Source organism: Xenia sp. Carnegie-2017, unplaced genomic scaffold, assembly GCF_021976095.1.
Source record: "Xenia sp. Carnegie-2017 unplaced genomic scaffold, XeniaSp_v1 HiC_scaffold_20, whole genome shotgun sequence".
Taxonomy (NCBI): Eukaryota; Metazoa; Cnidaria; class Anthozoa; order Malacalcyonacea; family Xeniidae; genus Xenia; species Xenia sp. Carnegie-2017.
Window position 1 is genome coordinate 9,080,557 of NW_025813483.1, and position 26,811 is coordinate 9,107,367.

The 26,811-nt window shown below is 35.7% G+C and overlaps 2 protein-coding genes across 5 annotated transcripts in view; both read left to right on the top strand.

Moving 5' to 3' along the window:
- The window catches only part of LOC124442169 (utrophin-like), a 91,669-nt gene that overhangs the window by 23,741 nt on the left and 41,117 nt on the right, over positions 1–26,811 (top strand). For 3 of the 4 annotated variants that reach the window (XM_046992650.1, XM_046992651.1, XM_046992653.1), the window contains exons 23-24: positions 25,592–25,951; positions 26,601–26,775. In XM_046992650.1, coding sequence (XP_046848606.1) covers positions 25,592–25,951; positions 26,601–26,775 — 535 coding nt within the window. Of the gene's footprint in view, positions 1–12,075; positions 12,215–12,322; positions 12,507–13,082; positions 13,258–14,057; positions 14,239–14,849; positions 15,022–15,715; positions 15,898–16,467; positions 16,643–17,881; positions 18,064–18,671; positions 18,850–18,933; positions 19,116–20,367; positions 20,543–21,170; positions 21,353–23,549; positions 23,725–24,754; positions 24,937–25,591; positions 25,952–26,600; positions 26,776–26,811 lie in introns of those variants that run through there. The other variant, XM_046992652.1, reaches the window with a different exon arrangement.
- Positions 2,044–12,351, top strand: LOC124442172 (golgin subfamily A member 6-like protein 22). The gene is made up of 13 exons (XM_046992656.1): positions 2,044–2,225; positions 2,699–2,872; positions 3,164–3,339; positions 4,027–4,201; positions 4,571–4,752; positions 5,769–5,946; positions 6,534–6,715; positions 7,147–7,321; positions 8,073–8,254; positions 8,428–8,602; positions 8,989–9,173; positions 9,368–9,724; positions 12,043–12,351. The coding sequence occupies exons 2-13, from the start codon at positions 2,783–2,785 to the stop codon at positions 12,068–12,070; spliced, it is 2,085 nt and encodes a 694-aa protein (XP_046848612.1). The 5' UTR covers positions 2,044–2,225; positions 2,699–2,782; the 3' UTR covers positions 12,071–12,351.

The window sequence follows — 26,811 nt, forward strand, 5'->3', positions numbered from 1 at the left end:
CACATGGCCCCCTAGTTGGAAATCAAAATGGGTCCTTATAACACAAAGCTGCATGTAGAATAACAAGTACGATTAAATTGAAGAAACTATATGATTCCAGTATACGTAAAACTGTCAAAAGAAGTTTTAAACAGGCCAACAGGTAGTAAAACACACATTTAAAAGCGACAGAGGCCAAGAGTGTGTAAGTACTTTGGACTAGCGTCAAAGTCTTTAGATACTTCTATTTTTTTAAGCCACTGAATTAAGTTAGCAATGATTCTGAAGTTGTTGTAATTTCTGAAAGTCACGCGTTTCTTGAGTTGTGTAAATTGAAAGTGAATTGCTGTTTATGACGACAAAAAAAACTTTCAATGGTTTACACAACAGATTACAATAAAATCTTCGTCCTAAATGTGAGAAATGTATTTTAGAGACTGAAGTCTAAATTTCTAAATTTTGTTGGTACAGGTTTTTTTCCTTGACACTGAAAATAGTAAGGCCCCATACACAAGAGCCAGTCCGAGCTTGCACCAACGTCATTGCAACGTTGAGTTATAATCTTAATCGTTTCCATGTTTGGATTAGGCCATTTAAACACTTGAAACCGTTAAGTTATCTTTTTTTAAAGTAACAACAAAATGGTCGAGTCGTAAGGTTTGTCTAAACAAGCGGAAATATGAAAGCTAAATTCTCCCAAGCGAACGAAATCTGTAAAGTTTAGTAAACAACGAAGTCAAAACACTAAAACGTAGAATTACAGCGAGGTTATTGACTTTGAAGATTAGAAAAATCATCAATCTTGATTTAAGTTCATATTTACTCTGCAAAAAAAGCACTCCAAGTCAATTTATCCAGGCTTGTTTAAAATTCTTACGACATGCAGCAATTTCAATTTCCGTGTTTGGATGGCCTGATAGTTATACTGACGACTCATAGTAGAGCCCAGGGCAAAATATTTTTTTAGGCATTGGCACTATTTTTTTGACTATATGTGTCTGTCTGACGTAAAGTAGTTTGAATTGATTTATAATGAACAAATTTTACTAAGGTGCAAAGTTCCAAAGTATCTTAAAATGTATCCATGTCAAAGTATCTTAAAATGTATCCAATCTACCAAAGTATCTTAGGTCCATTCTCAAACTGCTGGTACCTTTGGATCGAGAGGCTTGGGACAACGTGCCCCTTTTAACTACTCCCTATTGGCGATTATTAACACCATCTTAACACCATCGCAAATGCACATGCAGTCAAAAAGAATTGCTCAGGTTTTGTCTATAGAAATGATTATCGTTCAGCAAAAGTTTGGTTAGCTCCATTGATAACATTGTCGTATTCTCCATTTAAAGCCATAGAGGAAACCACTAATAATTATTTTACATTGCTATCACATGAAACTATTTTCTTACCTGCAAGCACTTCTATTTGACTGCCTGAGAATTTGTGGACTGCCTGAGAATTTGTGTAAATTTATAGAAATCTAGACTCAGACGATTTTTCGTTATTTTGTACCACAAGATATTTACGAAAAATTTCCATGTAGAACGAATGAGAACAAAGATGTAGTAGATGGTAGAAAAAGAGCGAAGATAGACGAATGGAAGGAACAGCTGTTAACGATTGAACAATGGTTGGTTGATGAAAACGATAAATTTGATGCTATGGTATTGTCACCCGGGGCTGGACTCGAGTTGGTCAGAAAAAGACGAAAAGAACATGAAGTAAGAATAGTTTGTGTTTTGTGATTGTTATCCTATCCATCACACGTGGTCATAACCACTCGCGAAAATCTTCACTTTGTTTTTCATAACTTGACACACGTTGACTTTATGTGTACGGTAGTATAAAGACTGCTCTCGTTCTCTCTTGCTCATTCTTCACTACATACACTGACACACATTATCTTAGTTTATATTTTAGGTAGTGCAAAGAAAGTTCTCGTTCTCTCTTGTTCATTCATCACTACCTACATTGACACACATTATCTTAGTTTATATATTTGGTAGGGTAAAGAAAGTTCTCGTTCTCTCTTGATCATTCATCACCACCTATTCGTACATTTAGGCTCTTTTAAATGAAATGCTATCAAACAAGAATCGTTTCGAGTCCCTCGCAACATTGAATGATGAATTACAAGGCCATTATTCGTTGGCGGATGAAGACAAGCGGAGACTTCAGCAAGACATTAATAAACTGAAGAAAAACTGGCAAAGTTTGGAAGACAAAGTGGAAACTAATTTAAAAAGGTCAGTTAAAATCACAAGCAGTCAATGTCTTTACCGTAAATGAAATCTGTTGTATATAGTCGTCAGCTTGGAAAATGAACTTCTCATAAGGAGCAAGCTTTTAAATTGATGTTTGAAACAAACTTCTTGTCTTTGTTCTATTCTCAAGAAAAGCCCACCATAACTCCTGAACTTAGTTTTGTTTTACTTAGTTTTTGTATTCGGTTATCTAACTTTGTTTTTGTACATTTTTAAGATTTGCTCAAAGTATTTACAATGATTTGCACAAATTTCTAACAATTGGTTGTGATTTCCCAAAATGAAAGTGCTTTTTGTTGCCATTTGAACTGTTCCTCATTGAAACTTTATATAATCCTTCCACATTTTGTTTATTCATCATTACATTTTCTGTACTTAGTACTTGTGTTACTGTTAATTTGAAGAAAATCAAGACATTTATCGAGTTTTTATTTTTTTTTCAAACAAAATAATAGGATTGAAAACAGAGAAAGCGATCTTGAAAACGACAGAAACATTCGTCTAAATGAATGGCGGACGAGACATGACGTGTTGAAAAAATGGATAGACGAAATGAAACAAAAGTTAAAGAACGAGAAAAATTGTATCGTAAGGTGAATGACGTCAGAGAAGAATTAACATTTATTAAGGTATATGTATAAGGTTGTGTTACTTAAGAGTCTTTGTCAAAGGACAATAGACTCATTTCATAACTTTGAAACTTATATATTGTTCAATAACATTGCTATTTCAAGAAATTGTGCAAATTATGTAGATTAGATAAAATTGTCTTGTTGTCCTTGTTGAATCGATTATTTAAATGTTGGTTTCCAAACTGTGGATTTCTGTAGAATTTTTGAGGTGAACTCTTCCTCAATGAAGTGCAATTTTGGATAGACGTTTATCCAAAGAGTGTGTAATTGATTTAATTGTTTTTGCAGACCTGTATAGAGGAACAACATTCACAGCACAAGGATTATCGTAGCTTACTTCGTTTTGCCGAGGAGGTTCATCCGTCATTGCTTTCCAAAGACAGAGAGGAAATCGATGGCAAAACGATTTTGATAAAAGCATCTTGGAAACAGCTTGACGATATGATGAATGAACTCTTAAACGCGTGAGTTTTCTTGTAACTTTACGTGTAGCGTTGACTTCAAGCTGTGTACTCTTTGAGGGTGTCCGAACATGAGGTAAAATATAACAAAGAATAGTTCGAGAAAGGAACAAACAAGACAGTAGGCTGTTTAATCTTTAGGTCTCATTAAAGGCATGTCAAATTTTGAAGGTTTCTGAGAGACGTTATGCAATTCTCTCGTAATTTTCAACTAGCTATAAAGTATGAAATTCAAACAATAGAACGCTTACGGTTGTGTTGGTCTATAGCTGTGTTTTCACTAGCCTAGGCAAACCGATCGTAGGTCAATCAATCAAATCAATCAATCAATCAAAAATAGTTTGAATCATGAATACGTGTTAGAGGGGGAAATTAAAACGTTTGTTTTGAATTTTTCGTTTTTTGCATTTCTGTTATTTTATAATAGAAATAAAAGATGTTTTTCTTTTGTGCTGGCACTGGCTTATGCAAGCCCCGAAGATGTTTGTTTGTAGCACTCTCAAGCAGGTGCAACTGTAAACATCTGTTGGTATTTTCTTACACCTCATAGTGGTCGACAAAATAAAAAATATAACTTATGAGAGTTAAAAAGAATTGATGTTACTTACATATATCATAAGTTCTGATTCGCCTTGAGATGTTGCAGGATGCATTCATTCAATTCTCATTTTTCGTTCTTGTTTTGCGTAGTTTAAACAATGAAGAAAAGTTACTCACGGAGCAGAGAACTAAAGATTTTTCAGCGTGGAAGGAAGCGACGACTTCTCTCAAAGAATCGATGTCCAAACAAGAGACGTCAATACGTGCAATAAGTTTGATTAAAACTGATCACGATGCTTTAGTAAATCAGAAAGAGAAGCTCCAGGTACACGATATTTTAATTTCTATCGTCTCTAGATGTGTTTTAGTCGTTCGACTAAAGTTAACTGTTAGTGTTAGCAGTTTCTTCTTGCGTCGAGTCGATATCTTTTTACAAATGAGTTTACTTGCTTTTTCGTTCGTTTGAACTTTTGTTGAACTTTTAGTAGTAAGAGAAGTGTATAATCATGGGCACAGGAAGATTGACTATCATGGGTGGTCATACTTATATATTCATCATATCTTGTATTAAGCGCCTTCGAAATCCTTCGTTTTCTAGGAATTCTAACATGCATATATAAATACGAGCCTTTCCCTCGAGTTATCGATCTTCCTACACACATCAGTATAATGATTTACACCTATGTTTCTTCAGGTTATTCGAGAAGCCATGAATTTCCCTAAAAAATGTTTCCATGAAGTGGTTTTATTGTTTCAAAAACTTCACAGTCGTGAGGCCTTCTCTGACGAAGATAAAAGAAAATTACAACAAGATTTGGACGGCTTGGAAAAAGACTGGAATAGTCTTGAAGAGCTGTTGAATAAAACTCTTGCTAGGTACGCTATTTTTTGTACTCAAAGTGACCCTAACCCTAACCCTAACCCTAACCCTAACCCTAACCAACCCTAACCCTAACCGCAAGGCAGCGGGTTCCAGTTAATTTAAGTGCGCCGGAAACTCGCCCCTCGCCAGAGCCCCGTTAGCCGAACACAGGCTGCACCACGAGTAGGTGGGGTTGACTTGACTGACAGAAGCTTTATTATCGCTTGGACATTTGCGGCACTTTTAATGCGCGTCCGTATCAGTCCTTACAACCCATACAATGATACATACGATGTAAACAACATACATAATCATATCGAGGGAATTTGCCTCAGCTTTCGCCAATTACAGCAGCATACGTATATGGTATGATGTCACAAACACTACCAAACCAACTACACCACGATTTTTCAGGGATTGCGAGACATGTCAAAGAACATTAAAAGAGGTTCCGCGTAGAAATGCAACCTTTTGTTTTCAATGTATGTCCGAATGTCTATAAAATCATCGAGTATACTCCCCAGATGTTTTGAACTATTGGACAGAAATATTCCTCTCGACTGACCATTAACGGTATTTATGTCAATAGTAGTACATTTCGTAATTTTTGGTCGTAAAATTTACTTCCGGCACGATTGATTTTAATTCAAAAGATACATATGTGTGTGCATATATCTTGACATGACTATATATTCATAATCGAATATAAAGTAAAGCATAATCCAAAGAGAAATGACATATTGTAAACTCAACTTTAAGTTATAAGCAAGGCCGTTCAAACTGTAATATTTCGGTGTTCTTTCAAAACTGTCACCAGGCAGAATGATCATTGTTTTGGTTACAAATTAAATTCGAGTTTACAAGATGTCTTTTTTTGGATGATTTTTATTTTATATTATAAGTATGTGCTTAACGATGTGCCCTCCCGGCTATCACCATAGTGCAATGGTGACTCCTGCACTTGGGACACAGGATGTACGGATTTATGTATGAGAACAAGTGCATTGTAATAATGCTGTTTGTTTTTCAGAATTAATGAACAAGAAAATAGCTTTCATGAGGAGAGAATTGTGAAAATGGATGAATGGCAAACAAAAAGCACTTTCCTAGAAGAGTTGTTTAGTGATCAGGGAACAAGATGGGATGATGATGATGACTTGGAATCCAATGATCTTGAATCGTTACGGAAATACAAAGAAAACACACAAGTATGAACAGAGAATTAGACTTCTTCCTTTGTACTCGACAGCATGTAAACTAGTCTTTGAGTGAATTTGTGTTGAAAATGTGCTACAAATATGTTCTAGTGTTCTACTGTTATTCATCAATCAAGAGTAGGTTGGTGTTGAAATTTGAGTTCTTATATACTCCAGTCTAGAGTCTTCATCAGGAGTGAACTGATGTTGAAACTTGAGTCCTTATATGCTCCAGTCTAATGTTTTCTTCAGGAGTGATGCAATGTGGCAAGTTGAGTTCTTATATACTCCAGTCTAGAGTATTCATCAGGAATGATTTGATTTTAAAACTTTAGTTCTCATGTACTTCAGTCTACTGTCTTAATCAAGAGTGATGTAATGTTGAAACTCGAGTCCTTTTATATTCCAGCGTATTGTCTTCATTAGAAGTGATTTGATGTTGAGACTTCAGTCCTTATGTACTCCAGTCTAGTGTGTTCATCAGGATTGATCTGATGTCTATTATTAAGAATGTTACAATGTTGACACTCTAGACTTACTTCCTCATTATAATTTCTTCTCGATTTACATCTGATTTTGAGAACATTATTTCTCTTCAGATCAATGTTGAAACAATACAGAAACAACAGGTTGAACTGCAAAACGCCATCTTACTCGGCGACGAAGCTCAGGATCACACGGCACTTCGCGAAGAAGACAAGGCCAAAATAAGAACGCAAATGAACAATTTAAAAAGTCAGTGGCAGAATTTGGAGGATAGAATGCAGAAGAAAATTGAAAGGTGTTCACTGTTTTCTTTTTGTTTTTGTGGGTTTTCTTTGCATTTTCTCAGGGTTTTCTCTAATGTTTACACCTGGTTGCGGAAATTAGTGTGCAATGCAAATGCAATACAAGGCGTTCTGCAATAAAACTAAAAGTGTAAAATTTTTGCGAAAGATTTTAGTCACACGCACGATTTTTCTGTGGAGTAACGCTCGCAACTACAAATGTCGTCAAATGCATATTTCTTTAACAATTACCAAACGGTTACCGAGTTTGGATGGCTTGATCCAAACATGGGTATTGACTAATCAGAGCACGCGTTTTGCTTGCGTTATTTCATAAAGTACATTCTTATTTTAGGTTGTAAAACTTTGTATTTCCTTGATGTTTTGTTCATCTTTCTTTATGAAGTAACTGAGAGCCAATTAAACGTATTCATTGTTTTTAAAGATTGTCAGCAAAGGAAGTGGCTTTCAACGAAGAGCGCTCCTCATTAATATTAAGTTGGAACAATGGTCTATTTGAGTTTCAAGATTGGATCAACGAGCAAGAAGAGAATCTTGCGAACCAAAACGATCTGGTTACTGACTTGGAATCAGTACAAAAACAAAAGACTGTTCTACAGGTAACTATTTAATCTTGTATATCAATTAAATCACTAGCAGTTCTTGTATATCACTTCAATAATGCACTGAATGTCTTACCTCTTGTGTAAAATAATCTTATACATCACATCAATGATACACTGAATGTTTTACCTCTAGTGTAAAATAACCTTACAAATCATATCAATGATGCAGTGAATGTTTTACCTCTAGTGTAAAATAACCTTACAAATCACATCAATGATGCAGTGAATGTTTTACCTCTAGTGTAAAATAACCTTACAAATCATATCAATGATGCAGTGAATGTTTTACCTCTAGTGTAAAATAACCTTACAAATCATATCAATGATGCAGTAAATGTTTTACCTTCTATGTGAACATATCTTGTGGTTCACATCAATGAAATATTTGAAGAATTTTGCACTTTTTCCATTTCAAATGCTTAAGTTATAGATGTCTGTGAGAGTTGTTAGGCAAGCAGCTTTAGTGTGAGGAACATGCGCCAAGATGTTACATTTCTTAATGAAAAACTGCAATTCGTTGCACTGTGGCAGAGCCTTTTTTGTGTGTTATTTTATGACGCAAGAGGCGGTTTCCGTTGGTAAAATTAATTTTTGCATTTGTTTCATAAATTGCAATTTACTTAGTTTTCTCACCAGGTACATGGGATTTAACATCAGTTGCACTCCCCTTGTCAAAGTGTCTTCAATACCCTTAACTTGTCTTTAGCCAAATTGATATACGTAAACGATGAATTTCTTCCTACAGGCGCAGCGTGATGAATTTGATTCGCGAGAGAAAACATTGGAAAATGTTGTTGAACTGGCAAAAAAAGTGCAAGATCACTCTTTAATCTCTGAAGGTGATCGGAAAAAGATAAAAAATGATATGAGTTCATTGGACGAGTCGTTTACAGCTTTGAAACTTAAACTGAATGAAAAACTGAAGCGGTATGTTTGATTGTATTGCGTTGCTTTTTTTTTGTTGAAACATGAAACTTATACTAAGCATGGAATATCTAGGAACTCAAGTTTTAGTACGAAGTCACCCACTTATAAGACACCCACCCTACCATTAAAGGCCCTCAAAACCTTGAGGCTGAAATTTGTTTGAAAATTCTTAGACTCGACGCTAGTGAAAAGGCCATTCTGGATGAAAAAGAAGTCAATTTAGTGGTATGGAAGAAGAAGTTAGCATCTTTAGAAGCATTTATGACTGAAAAACAAAATATACTAAGCGACAATAAAGGAGAAGACCTTGATTTGCAAGCACTTGAAAAAGTACGGCAGCAATTAGAGGTGAGTTGACTATTTTAGTAATGCTTTTTAAGCATAAGAGATGCATATTGTAAAAATTCATTCACACTCATTGAGTGCCACTCATAAATCGTGCTCCCACCAATCAACGACAAACTCATATTCCATCGATGGTAAGATTTTTGTTACTGAATATTTCAAATGAAGCAATCGGTCGTGCAAAATACTTTCTTCGAATGGTTATGTGGTGACTTTGAGTGAGCTTTAGAATACAAGAGATAAACTTTGAAACTGGCTCAGAGATGCACGTGTCAAAAAGTGGATAAAAAACTGTTATTATATAACTTCAGTCAGGAATAATTTAACTATAGTTGCTCTGTGCTGATGAATTGTTCCATGTCGTACCATGCTGCACCATTTTGTCTTAGGATGAGGCTAAAGATATGGAACTGCAAGAGAAGAAGCTACTGTCCAGTACAATCCGGTTTGGAGAGTCCTTGAAGGATAGTTCTGCGTTTTCTTTGAACGACATCAAACAGATAGATGAGGATAGTCAGGTACATCGTGAAAATTGGGATAACCTGAAGGATGAAATGGACTGGCGGATCAAAAGGTATGAAATTTTTCTGTTGATTTATGTTATGGGAAGAAAATTTCGGTGCTATTTTATGTATCTATAAGAGTATAAAGTTCACACGTTTCGTCATTCCACTACAGAAGCGGTTGTGAGCGACATTTTTTTACTTAAAAAAGTGTACTGTTGAATGATAAGTGTTCAATAAAACTTATTTTTGATTTTACTTATAGAATCTTGAAGAAGGAATCAGAGTACAAATTACAGGCAAGCACGAAACTGGAAGAATGGGACAAAATGGTTTCCCCGCTTTACGAGTGGTTTGCAAAGATGGACAGAAAATTGGAAAACATGGAAAGTATCGACTTAAATAAAAATACCCTAACGAAGCTCAAACAAGATTATCTCGGCTTGAGGAAAGAGTTGGAACTTCAAGAGAAACGTATCGCGAATGTGGCTGCGTTTGGTGAGGAGATCACACAACATCCAACGGTTTCTCAGGATCAGAAACGGAACATTCAACAAGACATTACGCAAGTGGCGAACGAGTGGGAACAATTGAACGAAAAAGTCGCATGGCGTATTTCTGGGTGAGTACGAAAGTTCAATGCAATACTTACTATTAGGGAAAAAATGTTCACTTCAGTATTTCGTAGTTGATGTTCGTCAGTTTATGATCTGTGCTTCCTTTTGCTTTTGATCCTGTTTGTGATACTTTCACATTATTTTATGAAATTGCTTGTCAAGAAAGTTGAAAAAGACATTTCAAAGTTATTTCCCAGCTCATACTGACATCACTACTGCAACCATGAACAGGTTGCATATGAATATTGCTCCCCGCTCTGAACTATTGAGCTGGATGCGCCACTAACAACTATCAATCATGGACCGTTGATCGACACATCTTGTTTAACTTAGCAATTATTTTTGACGATTATCATTGGTTATCGTGATCAACTGTCATTGAAGCTATCATAGTTTCATGGTTATCATCGTGAGCGTCGTGATCATACTGCTCATTGAAAGCGAAACTCTTTTCAAAAGAATTTAACCAGGTGTAGCAGAAAATATAAACATGTTCGCCCTAAATCAACGTTCGATTGACGCTAATGGCTATCAATTTATCATAATGGGGTGTCTTATTCATTACAATCTATGGCGTCAATGCCTTATCATTTTGCTAATCTCACTGGTGTGTTATTGTGCGCGATTTGTTGCTATAAGGTTATGTCAAAAATTCCCAGCAGCAGGAAAACTTTTGTGCCTGCGACAGAAATATGTAATATATGCACATAGCTGGCAATGCTTTATGCCCCTGAGGGCCAAACATAGTAATAGACATTGAAATTGACAGTACGAAAATATTTATTTAATCACACAATTCATCTTTGCTATTGGTCAAAAAAAGCAATTGACTGGCTGCCACTAAGGTAATGACATGCGTAATAAGATGTGTGTGGCACGAAAAAATTCAATGGTGGGGCTCTACCATAGTATAGAAACAAATGGTAGTCCCATACTTTTGACATTTTTTGCGTAGTACATATCTTATTACGCATGTGGTTAGCATAGTGGCAATCAGTAAATGGAATTTTCTGACCAATAGGAGCGCTGAGGTCTATACCTCTCTATACTTTGGCTCTACTGTAAGTGAGCCCCCTGGGAGTGAGAGAACAATGGAATGTTCGCCATGTTGGATGATATTTGCATATTAAATAAGGAAATTCTTTTGTTAAAATCATCCAACATGGGTGCCATGACGTATGTTACACACTAAGAATACTGTGCTGACGTGTCGAAAACAGTAACCAAATCGATTGCTTTGCGTTGAACGACAAAGTTTGTTTTTCTTTGAAAACGCAACAACTCTGATTTAACCTACTCGAATTGTCGAATGTAGTTTGATTTACTGAGACCATGGTCAAACTATGGGCGATGAGTACGGATGTTTACAATAATACTCTTTTCCTGGAGAAGTCTTTTGATGATGATGCTTGCTAACCGAAAATGGTTTGTACGACGTTTTAATCAAAGCTAAGGCTCCTGAATAGGAATAGCTCAAGAATTTTGCCATATTTCGCTATTTCACTGTCATATGAAGCTTCTGTAGAATACCAATAAATTCATGTAGAGCCTATAAATGTAAGTTTGTAGTTGGGGACTTAAACATAGTGGATAAATTGTCGATGTTGGATGTAACTTAACTCATAGCTAATGACTTTATGAGCTTACTGAAATTTCCAATGGATTAAAATTCGTCCAAATTATTCATCGTCTGTCGAAGGGTGATGGTGGATGATCATAATCCATTTGAATTTGATCCGCAATTATTTGAGGATCTTTTAGTAATCTGCCGTATAGCCTTTCAACAATAGATTACGCATCGCTGGGAAAATGGAAAAAATGAATTTTGGCTTCCATTATTGTTGCTAGGCAGCTTGATTAAGCACTGAAAAATACAAAAATTCTGTTTCTTTAAATTTTGTGTGACGTTAGCGATACAAGTGTAGTCAAGATCATTATGTTATACATGATGATCTCGACGAAAATTCGTCTCGGATCCCATCAATTTATTTCACTCTTAGCCCAATAAAAACTTTCTCTTCCTTTCCTTGTCAAGAAAAGTATTGAAAAATTTGCTCGTTGTAAATTGCATTCACGTGAATACTGCAATTTAAATGATATCAATGATGGAGAGAAATGTTCGGCAGGCATAAGCCGGAGAAGGCAAGGAAATGTCTTTGTACAGAGTGCTGTGACGCTCTGTTGTTGTACCTAAAGAATTTCAATGAAGTTCTTTTTTTAGTAACTAAAATAGGGTCACTTCCCCCATAATCTAGTTGATCCCAGGGGAATGTGTGAAAACGTTATATACCTTGGTTGTAACGTATTTTGTTCTTTATTGCAGCGTCGAAGAGAGAGAGAGTATTAGATAGCGATAGGTTGGCAAAATTAGAAGAATGGAAGGTCAGTCTTTCTCGCTTGCAAGAGATGCTGGTAGAACAGGAGGATGCTTTTAAAGAACACGATGGTGTTGCCGCGGACCTAGAGACCGTTATGCTTAAAAGTCTGAGATCGAGGTAGCTGTGATTTTGCTTTGTTATTTTATATAGCAAACGTCAAGTTGCGTTTTTTCTTATTGCCATGACCTACTCTAGATATTAAAGTGTTTCCTTCTTGATTCACAGGAAATGCTTAACGATTTGGAACTTGGACAGAAAAAAGAATTACAAAACTGATCCTGTTTGCCGAAGAAGTGTTTGACGATCCTTCAATGTCGAATGAAGACAACCGAAAGATCAAACAAGATGTTGGAAACATCAGACACCATATGGAAAATCTCGAAGAGAAGATGAAATGGAGAGCCAAACGGTAAGCGTAGCGCTTATATATCACTATGTCCTCTCTTTGTCACATTTTTCTGTCTTAGCTATACACGATTCATCTTAGGTTTGCGATTGTACCTGGAAACGAAACTGTATATAACGAAACAACGAAACTGACACGTTGTCTTTCAGTGTCTTTCGTTTCACAAACACTTGTTTGATGTGAAGGGTCCATATCTCTTGTCTCTTTAAATTTTCTTTGCAACGATAGAGCTAGTAATAGCAAGTTTTGACTTCGGTGTAATGGAAAGAAGTCATGAGGAAGGAAGCATAAATTTATTTTCAAGGAAAAACAGACTTTCTAACGAAAAGAGTACAACATAATGTTTTATCGGTTGCAGTAGAGTTTTTGCACGTATCATGCTTCATAGAAAAAATAATTTAGAACTTTCAAATGAAGGTCTTGTTTAATGGTGGTAGTTGATTAGAGTTGCATTTCAAAATGAAAGCTTGGCTTGGATTCTCTTGGCTACGCAAAAGAGTTTAGAAAAAGTGTTTATTTTTTACAAAACAAGAGCTCCTGTTTCACTAACAACAATCGTATTCTACGTATCTGAATTAGGTTATCTGAGAAGGAAGAAGAATTAAAACGGCTCCAAAAGGATAAGCTAAAAGAATGGCAAGCTAAAACAGATGCGTTTCAAACATGGCTGAATACTCAAGACCTAAATATACAGGCATTAGGTGAAATTTCAAACGATTTAGATGAAGTACGAGAACTTAAAAGTGAGGCAGAGGTAAGTTAGAGATTTAAATACTTTCTTCACCAACTAAAGGATAATGTTATAAAATCGATCGTCGTTAGATTAGCAAGTACCACAGACTATGTTTGTTTTTCTTTGGAGAGGGACGATAGAGTGCGAGTCACGTTTTGGTAATAAAGGGTGGTAGGGTGTGCTCAAAGAGGTGTAGGCTGTAATCAAAGAGGGGTTTTGTGTGGTCAAAGTAATTCAATTTGTAGAAAAAGAACCTCCAGTACGATCTATTAGTTTCAAATAGACCGTAATGCAAACAATAATATAAAAACAATATGAAATATAAAAAGAAATATGAATAATGTAAATTTTATGAATAATGTAAAATAGTATGGTCCAAACTAATTTCAAGAAATTCACTCCTTGAACAGTTTTTTCTCGAAATTTGTAATGAAGGTATCAAAAAACATGCGTCACAAAACATGCCGGCGAATATGTTTTGTTTATGAAAAAAGACGTCTGGACTGGTCCTCTCTTTTACAATGTTCATGTTGCTCTTTTAATGAAAGACTTTTTGTAAGACGTAAAATTATACTCTGTTGCTAAGTGACGACGTTGTACAAGTCTGGTACAATTGTGGTATGATAATTTAGTAAGTTTTACTGGCATGTAGCTGCTTGATCATTGGGTAAGGGACAATCCGTGCAGGGGAAAGTGCTGTTTGATAAGTAAAGGGGACGTTTCATTGGCATTTTAAGATGGGTGCCAGCGAAGAAATGTCTCTTCGTTTATGTTATTTGTCTTGCAGTATACTTGCAGTTAAAACTTGTGTAATTTATCAGGCTCTGGTGAATAAATTGGACAACGGGAAAACAAGTTTAAAGATATTGCCGATATGGAAGATGAACTCCAAGAGCATCCTTCCTTTCTTGAAGAAGATCGTAGGATGTTCGAGCTTCAAATGCTTACTATTCAAGAGCTTTGGAATAAAATCAATGCGAAACTCAACCTACAACTGGAAAGGTAGAAAGTTTGAACACTTTTAAGAAATCTCGTTTGATGTTGAAGCTTCAGTTCTTATATACTCCAGTTTAGTGTCTTCATCAGGAATGATCTGATGTTGAAACTTGAATTTTTACAAAGTGCAGTCTATTGTCTTCATCAGGAATGATCTGATATTGAAATTTAAGTCTCTGTTTATTTCAGTCCGGTTTTTTTTATCAGGAGTGATCTTATGTTGCGAGTTCAGTCCTTAAATACTCCAGTCTATATTGTCTTTATCAGGAATGATCTGAAGGCAAAACTGGAGTTGTATACTCCAGTCTAGTTCTTCAACAGGAGTGATTGGATACTGAAACTTAATCTAGTGTCTTCTTCAGGAGTCATCTGATGTTGAAACTTTAGTTGTCATATGCTCCATTCTAGTACACGTATTCAACCAAAAATGTTCGATATTATAACTCAAAACCTCACAAACTCCAGTCTAATTTTCTCGTAAGAAGAGACCTGATCTTGAAACTTGAGTTCGGATTAACTTAAACGAGGTGTACTCGTCAGATGTCATCTTGTGTTCAAATTATATAAACAGAAATATTGTAGAATATTTTATTAAATTTAAATCGTACGCTCTCTAGGATGACGAGCAAAGAAGCTGAACTAGACGTTGAGGCTACACGTGTTTCTATCGATTGGAGAAACCGAGTGACACCGTTGAGTGAGTGGATTAATCTTGTAACAAATACTCTTAAAACGGAAGATCATCATTTGGACATTGACAAATTGAAGAGGAGGATGGCAGACATAGAGGTGCAGTAGTTCTATAAGTAAATATTTTATTCCAGTTAAAGAAGTGCTCTGTTAACAAACATTATATAAAATAATATAAGATTTTTTCAAGTTGCAATTTAACTGCAACCGTCTCATTGAAGAACCCCTTGGCTGCTGTACGTGACTTGAAAATTTCAGTCTGCATTATTTTGTTTTGAAATACTGCACTGCTTTTGCAAATATTTTTTTGCTCAAGCGGTTTTTTTGCATGAAAACGGTATTGCATCAACAGTGTAGCAAGCCTTAGACCGAGCGACACAATTGTTTTATGCAAACGTCTTGGGAAAAGATGAAAGTTCGTACAGCTTCTAGTGAGCTACGCCCATTTAGTAGGAAGTCAGTTGTTTTGGAAATTGTTTCATCGGCATTGATCTCCAGGATTTATATAAAAGTGGTGTATTTCAAGACATCGAAATAAGTCCACACTCCATATGCAAAAATCATAAAGAAAAGAGAACTTGAATCGTTTAAAGCCTCACTGAATATTTTGACTTATATAAGAGCTTTGCTTTGACAAAGCAGTTTTAATACTCTCACTCCCATTTCTTAATGTTGGAATGCTATCATAAATTGTACATCTAAAAAGCTTGCGCGTGCTTTTTAGTCAAAATCAGTTTGAACAAGACGTAAAAATTATTCTGGCAAAAATCATTAAATTTCGGACGTTGTTTAGGCTACTTCGCTTGACATGCAGGAAAGAGAAGAGCAACTGCAAAATGCCGTCAGTTTAGCTTATAAAATACAAGAATATGAATTTGTGTCCGCCAGTCAAAAGAGAAGGGTCCTTCACGAATCGACGACTCTTAAACAGAACTGGGATGAGCTTGAAAATTCTATTGAAGACAAAGCAAAAAGGTGAAAGAATATTTCTTTTCAGGCATTTGAATTCTTTTTCTTGCTTCCAGAGACAGAGTAATTTGCTATTGGAAAAGATTTTGACTGCAAGCAAAAATAATTTGACGACGTCTTCATTTCTGAAATTCAAAGATCTTTCCAGGACTTAATAGCCATAGCTATATTAAGCAGTTAAGATGTTTTGCTTTTACATGTTAGGAAAAGAATTTTAAACAAGTTTGAATCAATGCAAAGCATTGGGTTCTCAGGAGGAAATCCTCGACGTCTTGTGATTTTATCGATAGGATGCTAAGACATGCCCGCTTTACGAAGTTTTTGTATTTCCAGCGGCCGTCTTCGGACTATGATTTTATGCATGTCAACGCTTTGTCGAAAGTTGTAGGAATTTTGATGTATGCTCTTGTTTTCTCCGATGGGGATTATCGACTAGGCGGCTTGCTTTGTAAAGGAGCATTTTAAAATGCTGCTTTTACATGGAATGTGTTTATTTACTGATATTAGGTCAACAAAATATGCCTTGTTAAATTGTATTGCACTCTTTTTTTACTGATGTTTGTACTTGTCTTATAGTCTATATCAAAGCATTAGAATTTGCGAAGAAGAAGGAAATGGCAAGTTATCAAGTTGGCGGGAGACCTGTAAGCCCTTGTCAGATTGGCTGGATAAAGCCGTTGGCGTTGTGCGTTTGATGAAATTCGATGTTGAAAATATTGACGAATGTCAAAAACAGATAGACACGATTCAGGTATTTTTACTTGCGGCTTTTTAAGTTTTATTTGTAAAAATTGTTTTGAAAACAACAATTGCCATGGTGGATGGCCAAAGTAACGCAAGAGACTACTTGCGAGTAGTCTGACGGAATGTATCGAGTCTTGCAGTTTTTAAAACAGGTCTCTTTGGATATACTGGGTGTGTGTTTTTAGGTTATTTTGGCCATCAACCAACATGGAAATTTCTTTTTTAAAAACAGTTTTTACATTTTGTCTCCACGACAAAATCTATATTTTACTTTTTTTTTTTGCATATGCCACTCATTGAATATACAAAGTCAGTCTACTTGAAGGGAACATGGGATGAATAAAATAGAAGGAAATATTTATGTAATGTGTAATGTATAGAACGAATCAATGGGAAACACTATGCCTTGTAAAAAAAATGAAAAAAAGTGGAATCGACCATATTGCGTGTACAAAGTTCGCTTTGAAAGGTTTTATATGGAATGCATTCTTGAGAAAGGAAAACTAAAAGGAAACACTGCACCTTGTAACGCATGTACCACAAAGATTGGAGTTTGTTCTAAGTTCTAGAAGTCCAACTTAATGTCTATGTTTCATAGGAAAAGCCCAGAATTTTAGCCAGACTGACCCTTTTCCTCTCACTTTATGGATTGCATTTTTCAACTTATTTCACAAACGATGGAAAGGGGCTGACACACTCCAGTACCATCACTGTTCACATACACACCCCTAAAGCATTTGTTAACTTCCATAAGGAACGTTAAACAGTCGAGTCGATTTAAAGTGCCCCTGCCAGCAAAAACTTTGATGAGCGTTATTAAAACTAGGTGTGATTTTTAACGTATTGGTGAAATTGTCCGTATTGTTATGGCTGTTTTAAGTTGCCTTTCAATGGACCTTGTCTGGGTCATGCCATATTCTTAGATCATCCAAGGTACTTGGTATATATATTTTGTATTGATGAATCCCTTGCAATGACGTCACAAAAGTAAGTCGTCCCAGACTTTTCGGACGTGTCACGACATCTATCAAAAAAAGAGCATTTTGCCAAATTCAGAACGCCATAAAAAATGGCGTTATTTTGATCAAATCAAAAAATTTTTGTCCAATGCCGTAGAAATCACACTTAAATTTAATACATACATTGGCATTTTCTAGTTAGTTTTTTTCAGAAACGAGAGTGGAGTTTTAAACAAGATTGGCTCTATGAATTTTTTCGAATTAAGTCTAGTGTTACTATTTTATAGTCATTATTGAACGAAGGAAAGTCCATGGAGCCTCAATTTGACAAGAGTAAAGAGACGGGGGATACTTTGAGTGTCGATCTTTGTCTTTCTGAAGAGGAAAGAAGTCATGTTGACGTTCAATGCAACGAATTGCATTTGCGTCATTCAATGTTCATGGAAACATCCCAGGAAAGGAAGAAAACGTATGTTGCTTACTCTAAAATAACGTATATATGATCATATAGGGGGATCTTAATTTTCTACAGTTTGCACTTAATTATGGTATTATTGGCAGGTAATATATGTTTTTACATACACAAGTTATCACAAAACAGATTTGAGAAAACAATAGCCCACGTCATAGACCCATATTTCTACAGTGTACATGAGATGTGTGCATGGATTAAGGATTAGTTAATAAAAGTCATGAATTAGTTCATAAAGATTCGAGTTTTAAAATGTTCTTCTTCATGATGAATGCGCCTAACTAAGTATATATGACTCAAGTTTTATCAAATGAGGACGCCAGAGTTAAGCATTGAGGCAGTCAAGTTTCAACATCAGGTCACTATTACTTATAAAGACACTAAACTGGAGTATAAAGAACTCAAGTTTTAAAATCTGGCCATTCTTAATAAAGACACCAAAGTAAATGAGTATGTATGGACTCCATTCTAAGCAGCTACTAGCTTAAAGCAACGGGCTCAAAGCACTTATACACCAGTATTTGTGAGGCTTTTGTTATAGAAAATATATGATGACTGGATGGAACGCAAATGTCAATTGAAACACTTGCACATTTTAATAACAGGTATGAGAGACAACTAGAAGATTGTAAGAACCATTATCAACAGAAGAAGTTAGAGGGATGGAAACAAGTGTCTGAACCAATAGAAAACTGGATCGAATCTCGGGAACAGGCTTTCCAATCTTTACAAAACATTTCACACGATGTAACTAGTCTGAAAAAACAACAAGAATCTACGAAGGTACTTTTCTGCGTTCTTTAAGAAAGTTTCCTATCTTTTCTTTGTACATGGCTAAATGTTTATGTCAACGTCAAAACATTTCAGAGCTTGGCTTTGGAAGTGAGTGCGTATCAAACGGAAATAGACCGAATGGTTGCATTGAATGACGAAATTTCTAATGACCCACTTCTACCCGAAGAAGTGATCGACAATGCTTCGATGAAAACAAAACGTGTTAAGAGCAAATGGTACAATTTAAGGGAGATGATTGAGACGAAATCTGAAAGGTATCGTTATTTATGAAGAGGTTTAGACCCGTTTCAAACGTCGCATTTTACATAAGCCGAATGCATTCAAAACAAAAGATAACGAGGAATTTTATCTCATTCTCTTTTGTCTTTAATGCATTCGGCTCATTGAAACGGGCCTTATGAGTTTGGTATTCTACAGTTGTTATGTATTCTCTGTAATAGAAAAGCTTTTGTACTTATCACAGGTAGAAGTAATTTATGCACAAAGCTCAAAATACTTATACACAAGTGTGCTTTTAAGACTACGTGCACACCACGCCGGAGCGAAAAAGTGACGGCAAAATTTGACTGCGTTTGCACTGATCCGTTTAAATTTCGTTACAGTCTGGCGGGTGTTTACACGTTGTGTTTCTTGCTTTCAAAATTCGTTATTTGTATGTGAAAGATGGCGCCGTTTCCTATTTGCATATTACGAGATGTTTATATCTCTTGACATATGTCATAAAAAACATTGATTTATAATAATTACAACGGAATCAGTCATTAAAAGCATTCCAAAACATAAAATGATCACCATTTTCAATTATGCGCCACAACGCCACAACGCGGTACAATTTAAAGAGAACTGGTATCTAAAGTGTAGCGAAACATTAACAGTTAACCGTTTACACGAAAATGCGTAGCTTTCGTTCGACCACTTACAGAAAGTGTGGTCGTATCACTCCGGAAAAATGACGTTTTCAAACAATTCCGCTCTGGTGCAGTCGTTTTCAGACCGATCCGTAGTAGTGTAAACTTAGTCTAAGATAGTGGTGGGTATTCATGTTATCACAATGCGTCAGTTCAAAAGGTGTTCTTTCTTTATACACCTTGTATATTCTTACAATACTTGAATTTTCTCTGATGCCTATCATTGTTATGTTATGCCATTCAAAAACTCATTTCACCAACCGAACTCTGACTTACATCGTGAAATCAATCTTGGTTTTGCTTGCATGAGGTGGAATCTGAATAGAGTGCTCAAAATACATACAGCATGCTTATTAAACATATTTAAACAATAGCTAAATCAGCACAAAGCATTTATCTAATGAAGTGTTATAAAGTTTTCCATGTTTTCTTGTGCATGCAGTTGGGAAAGTAAAAACTGCTCACGTAAGTCTTAATTCTTTCTTTCTGTCCCCTCCCCGCAGAAAAAGAAGCAACAAAGACGAAAGTGGGGTGATCCTTGGCGTTTCTTTTTCCTTCTACTGCTGGTATAATTTATGTTCTTTCTTTACAATCTTAGCTTATCAATGAAGTTAACAACATTACTTAATGAACGTCAACGAAGACTGAGTAAATGGAATGATAAAGTTTTGCCTATTGGTGAATGGTTGAACGAAAAGGAACATCTGCTGACCACAATGCCACAGGACTCGCTGGATCACGATGACTTGTTGAGCAAGAAAAATAAATTTGTGGTAAGGTCCAAGAAATAGTACGTATTTTATGATGATGAATAGCATACAATATGACGTTTACTGAACATTAATCAGAGCTAATAAAGGATTATGCACTCTATTGTCAGTCATCATATTTTTGATCTTACAAAAGATATCTAATTGTGTAACTTTAGATAACTCTAGACTCTAGAGGGTAACTTTATCTGAAAACTACAACTATCCTCAAAGATACAAAGATAAATGTGCTGCGTCACGTGTGTCACCCTCAAAAATTGACGTTTCCTAAGGTTTTTTGAACAGTGTCATGAAAAATAAATGAAATACTACATCCAATAATCCTAATTTCAACTGAAACAGACGTATATTAACATAATACGAGACATTATACCAGTACTTGTAAAATATTTTTAGGCAGGCTCATGCTAAATAGTCTCTTTCATAGTAATTTTGCTATTAATGCAAAATGAGGGGGCCCTGCTTTTTTACAAAAAAAGTAGAAGGGCTTCAGCCTACCTGTGCGCTAAGCTGCCCGCTGCTGCAGCAAATCAGATTGCGAGAAATCAAGAATATCGCTTCGCATGCATAAATAAAAGAATGAAATAGATTATTTTGAACTTCTTGATAAAAACTACATTTTTTACTTTAGAACTTGGTCGGCGAAATCGATCGTCGACAAGAAATGTTGCGATCAATCTCCGAAACTGAAATTCATGTCATAAAACATCCTTCATTATCACAAGAAGAGTTTGGTGATCTCATGGAAAACGTGAAAAATCTCATGACATTGGCCAGCACTCTCTTTGCAATTGCTGAGCAAATAGCTAACAGGTTCTTTATTTCGTTTGACTATATCACACAATGTGCAATCGCAGCCAGTTTGTACTTAAGATTTTATGTCCTAACTTAAGACTCACTAGGATAATGCACACTATTTAAAAATAGATAACATGTTTGATGACTGTTCTACAACACGAATGTCTAGGAAATCATGTGATTTGTTACAATCTACGTTCAAGAGGTTCTCTTTGATCATCCTATGGGGAAAATGCGCATGCGCCGGTATGCAACGTTTTTCATCAATAGGGGTGTCTAGGATGGGTAGCTTGGTGTTTGCTTGGGATATAGCTCTGAATATTTATAAAATTCGTGTCTTTGAAATTGCATTTTCATCGTATTAGGAACACAACTTGAAAAATATAAGTTTGACAATGAGCATTTCAACAAAGAAGAAAACATAATTGAACTGAAAATTTTCAATTTTTGTGTGAACAATAAAAGAACCTGAAACCGTAATTATCATATAGTTATCATATTTATAATTATCTCATTTGTAATAAATATCGAAATGTTTCGACATTTTCTTATTTGGGTAATCAAATGTATTTTCTCCAAATTTTAAGTTCTAGAACTGCTCATTTTGGAAAAATTAAGGCCTTAGGATCATCCTTTTGGGAGACATTCATTATTTCACATTAAATATTACTGTGCAATGTTGGAGAAATCTTAAGTCATGAAAGATTTTAATGCATGTGGAAAGCGTTAAGTGCTTAAAAGAGCAAAGTCGTCGCTTTCAAGAGCAAAGTCATCTTTTCTAAACAGCATCGTTGAGCATTTACCATGGCAAACGTGCAAATTCTCGTCCAAGGAAAGAGCGCAGTTGTTTTCTAGCTTTCAAAGAAAGGCTATAATGGCTGGAATGTGAGAATTTACTTAGCTCTAACAATGTTTGACGCATGTGGGAAGGCAAGACTCGTACATCCTAAAGCCAACTAAGCCGAGTGATTTACGATACATTCCAACTTTTTCCGAGTGTAATTACTGTTGGATTGATCGATGGTTTATTGAACATCACATGTACTCCATCAAACTAAATATGGAAGGCTACCTTTGCTACCATTTGAAATCGAAGTCTGTAGTTTTGTTCCCAGTCTATCCACGCTTGTGATAAACACGTTCAAAACAAAATATATCATATTTTTTTTGAAAAACCTGTAGATAAAAAGAAATACATCGCAAAAACTAGTTTCAAAAAGATGCAAATTTTTCCAACTCATTTATAGCAATATATTAAGGTTAATGCATCATTATAAAAACTGTTTTTGTGAGAAAAAAAAACGAGCAAACAAACCGTGACAATGCGGACGTTTTCGATATTTTGTTAAGCTGCATTGTTACGTTGACATTTCTTAAAAAATGTTTAACTGCTAATGACACTGACATAAAAACACAATTGAAGAGCACCTGAACGTAAACAAATCTATGTTTTAAAGTACTATTTACGAAAAACATCGTAGTTTCTTCTCACTCGGGCATGAACGAACCCGAGCACAAACCTTTGCCACGCGTGTCTGGGAGTCAGATCACCCAAAATTTGGCTTCATTTCGTGTGTTACAGAAATATCAGAAGGTAGCCTTCCAGTTATATTTAGTTCAATGATGCAGCCCAAACTTTTTTAGCTAATTGGCTTGCGGCTTGAAGAAGAAATTACGTAAAAATTATTTGCAATTTAAATTTTTATTACAATTGAAAATGAAACTAGTCATTATATTTAAGACTAGCTACTGTGACGAAAGATTTCCGAAACCAGTCAGTTCGACATAGGGCGAGAAAATGCGCAGGCAAGAACATTACTCCTTTAGTTTTAGTTTATGTAGATCGTCCAGGTTAGTGTAGTCCTATTGGGGTTGATGTTGACTGACATTTTGACGTCCTTCGCGGTAGTCATGGTCACTCTTGACTCTCTTCTTGACTCTGAAGATAACTACCGCTAAGGTTGTTGAAACGTCAGGCAACATCTACATTAACAGTCCTTCTCAGAACTCTATGCTAACATCGACAATCTACATCTACAAACATGTAACGATACTCCCAGACTTAAACCATTCACTTTATTACTCTTTTAAGTTAGGCTTTTTTTATCCTTTCACACTTCTGTTCATCGCATGAAACAAAATGATGTTTATGAAAATGATTGCAAGTGCTTCATTCTTTAAAACTTTTTTGATCGATATTTTATCACTCTAGTTTTGAAGAAACCTTTGACGCAATGGAAACGGAACAGAATGAAAAAATAGCAGCTTGGAATGAAGAGCTTAATGCGATCAATGTGTTTTTATTTGATGCCGAAAACGTCGTCACCCAAGAAACAGTTGTCGGAGCAGATATGTCCACTGTAAAAACGCAAAGGGAAACATTAGTGGTTTGTGATTTACTTTAAATTTTATACTTCGATATTGAATGCCATTATTTCTACCTCAGTTCGTTTTCGATAACGGTGCTAGTTTATAGAATTTACGAGGGTTTACGACATTGGAGGGCTTTTGATCTCGAGTTAAGACAACGAACTATAAATGAAGTCACAAAATGAATTCTAAAGACTCGGATTGTTACATAAGATCACTCTTCGATGCTCTGTGGTAGGGTATACAAGAACTAATGTTTGCAAATAAGATCACTTGCGATGAAAACACGAGACAGGAGTACATAAGGACTCAAATTTCAAATGGAGCACATAGGGATTCAAGCTTTAACATAGTACCACTGATGATGAAGACACTTTACTGTGGTACATTAGAACTCAAGTTTTAACATTATATCATTCTTGATAAGGACCCTATATAGTGGAGTGTAAAGGTCCGTTCACACGATCCGATTGGTCGGATCAGTTTTTGTTGGATCCTAAAAAAACGGATCGTGTGAACACATATAAAGTGATCCTGCGACTGTCGGATTCTTCAATCTAAAAAATCGGAGGGAAATAGAACTTGCTCTATTTTCATCCTACAAGTTCAAAGGAAGCCGAGTAGTCAAATAGATTTGCAAAAGGCTAGGAAACAAGAAGAAAAATACGAAAAACATTTTGATAAATGTACTGTATAACACAAATGGCTGTTTACATAACTATAGCTATCCAAACGAATATAAATATCAGCAAAATTATCGGACCGTCTGAACAAGCAACAGAAAACCGAAACCGAAACAATCGGATCCGACAAGTTGGATCGTGTGAATGGGTCTTAAAAAGACACATTAGTTTCATCATCAAATCGTTCCTGACAAAGACGCGGACTGGAGTATATAAGGAATAAGATTTCAACATTAATTCACTCCTTATGAATATAATAGAGTAAAGTACAAAAGAATTTTGCTTTCAAAATATAGCATCACTTCAAAAATATACATGCGTTTTTCAAATGTATATTAGCTAACAATTTGCTCGTTTCTTTCAGGACATTCTTGAACAATGCATAACATCTCAAGATCGTATTTACAAATTCACGGAGCTTAGCGATTATCTCCAACACGATCCGTGCATTTCCAGTGCTGAGGGAGGAAAAATTGCCAGCACTGCCAATGCATTGAACAAGCGATGGGATTTAGTGCTCGCTCAGTTAAAAGCTAGAAACAAAGCGTAAGTTTGTAGGAAATGCGCAGAGCAATGCGCACATGTTGCTCAGCGGTTGTTTGTCTACTCGGTGAAGGTACAATTTTCTACAAACTTCAGTTGTGACGATTATTGTATATGAAGTATGGGGAAGTAGTATCCCAAGTCTTTTCTTGAATATGTGGATTATCAATTGCAGACGGTCGTCGATTATAAAATGAAGGCTTTTCAATTGAATTATTGAAATGAGCGAACGTTTTCACCATACAAAATGGCATTGAAACACTGCTGAAGAAATATTCATTTTTTAGTAGTAGGAGAAAGTTTTTGTTTCCTTGCCTCTCTTATGGTCTATCGGAAAGATAAATAAGCGCTGTAAACAATGCGCCCGCCCTTGAGCTCTTGTTAATATTTAAGTTTAACATGTTTTGACATCGACCATCGCAGAATAACAAGTGAATTGTTGCCTTTGAGAGGAAAATGATCAGTGTAATGTTGGAAACGTTTGTTCAAGCCTTATTTAAAATATTTTAATTGATTGTGAGCATTGTCTAATATTTCTATTTCTTATTAATTGGCGATGGAAGAAAACCATCAAAATCACTTTTTCAATTTTCGCCCAATTAATGCGGAGAAAATGTTTTTCTTCCTTGATTTGAAAGATACCTCTTTTCCTTATCAGTCTTGAGGAGCAATTGGATGATCTCGAAGACAAACATAAAAGTGACTTATTTGGCCATTGGCAAGACAAATTCTCGGCGTTTTCCGACTGGCTTGCAAACACGGAAAATGCAGTGGAAGGTCTGAAAGATATCGCAGACAACGTGTTGCTTGTTCAGGAACAACAAGTAGAGACGCAAGAGTTGATTTCTGAATTGACGTCTAAAGAGCCAGATATCAATGAAGTTTTCTCTATTGCTCAAACAGTTAGCGATGATCCTCTGATTGAAGATAATGAAGCAAGCTCTATTGAAAAGCAAGCTAATGAACTTTCCGGTAGATGGGTTGCTTTGAACGAAACTCTTAAAGGAAGATCTAACAGGTAAATCTGTCTTCAAGGAGTGTTACTTTATAAATACAGTTCAACTTTCACTTGTTCTTTATCTCAGTGTCGTCATTATGGTTTTAACTTGAATCGCTTTACATACAACTGAACAGTCTTGTGTATTCAAAAGAGATGCTATAATGTTGAAACTTGGGTGGTGATACATGTTGCACTCTTGCATTTACAGTTATCTCATATAGCCTGATTCCTTGTCAACTCCAGAAAAGCTTATTCATCAGGTGTTATACACAGGGGGATAGGAAGAGGGGAGCAGGAATGGCTAAAACCTCTGACTTTTTTAAAAAAACAGTGGAAGTGCTCTCTCGCTTTCCATTAATCAAAATAGCAAAGTTACTATTTAATACAAATTTTATTATTGACTTTAAAACATACGTATCTACATTTCAGCCGAGTGGGATGCTAAAGAATCGCGCTGGAATCTTTGGCATTCTTCTTCATTAGCCTAACACGTTGCCATCAATAAATCTCACTTTTAATGTCCTTACGACACTCCTGGTTATACGATAGTGAAACTTCGTTCTTCAGTCTAGTGTTAGGACCAAGAGTTATCCGACGTTGAAACAAACCTTTCATTATTGCTGGTTAGAATAAGAATTTTATTTGATTGTATCCCTCTTTTCACTAGCTTGCAAATTCGTGGTGTAGTGTTAAATAAAGAAGAGCAACAACTGCTTCATGAATGGCATAGGAACGTCGAACCCTTTAACAGTTGGCTTTCAAAAGTTGAAGACGATGGTTCAATGATAGTGGATGATAGTGTCGACGTGAACGCGATAAAGGATTATAGCATTCGTGTCAAGGTAAAACGTACATTTTAAGTGGGTCTAGCAGAGCAC

Excerpts from the sequence above, each read along its gene's own strand:
- LOC124442172 (XM_046992656.1), top strand. The coding sequence starts at position 2,783 with ATGGATAGACGAAATGAAACAAAAGTTAAAGAACGAGAAAAATTGTAT. Across the intron at positions 4,753-5,768 it reads TTGAATAAAACTCTTGCTAG|AATTAATGAACAAGAAAATA; the intron begins GTACGCTATTTT and ends TTTGTTTTTCAG. Across the intron at positions 6,716-7,146 it reads ATGCAGAAGAAAATTGAAAG|ATTGTCAGCAAAGGAAGTGG; the intron begins GTGTTCACTGTT and ends TTGTTTTTAAAG.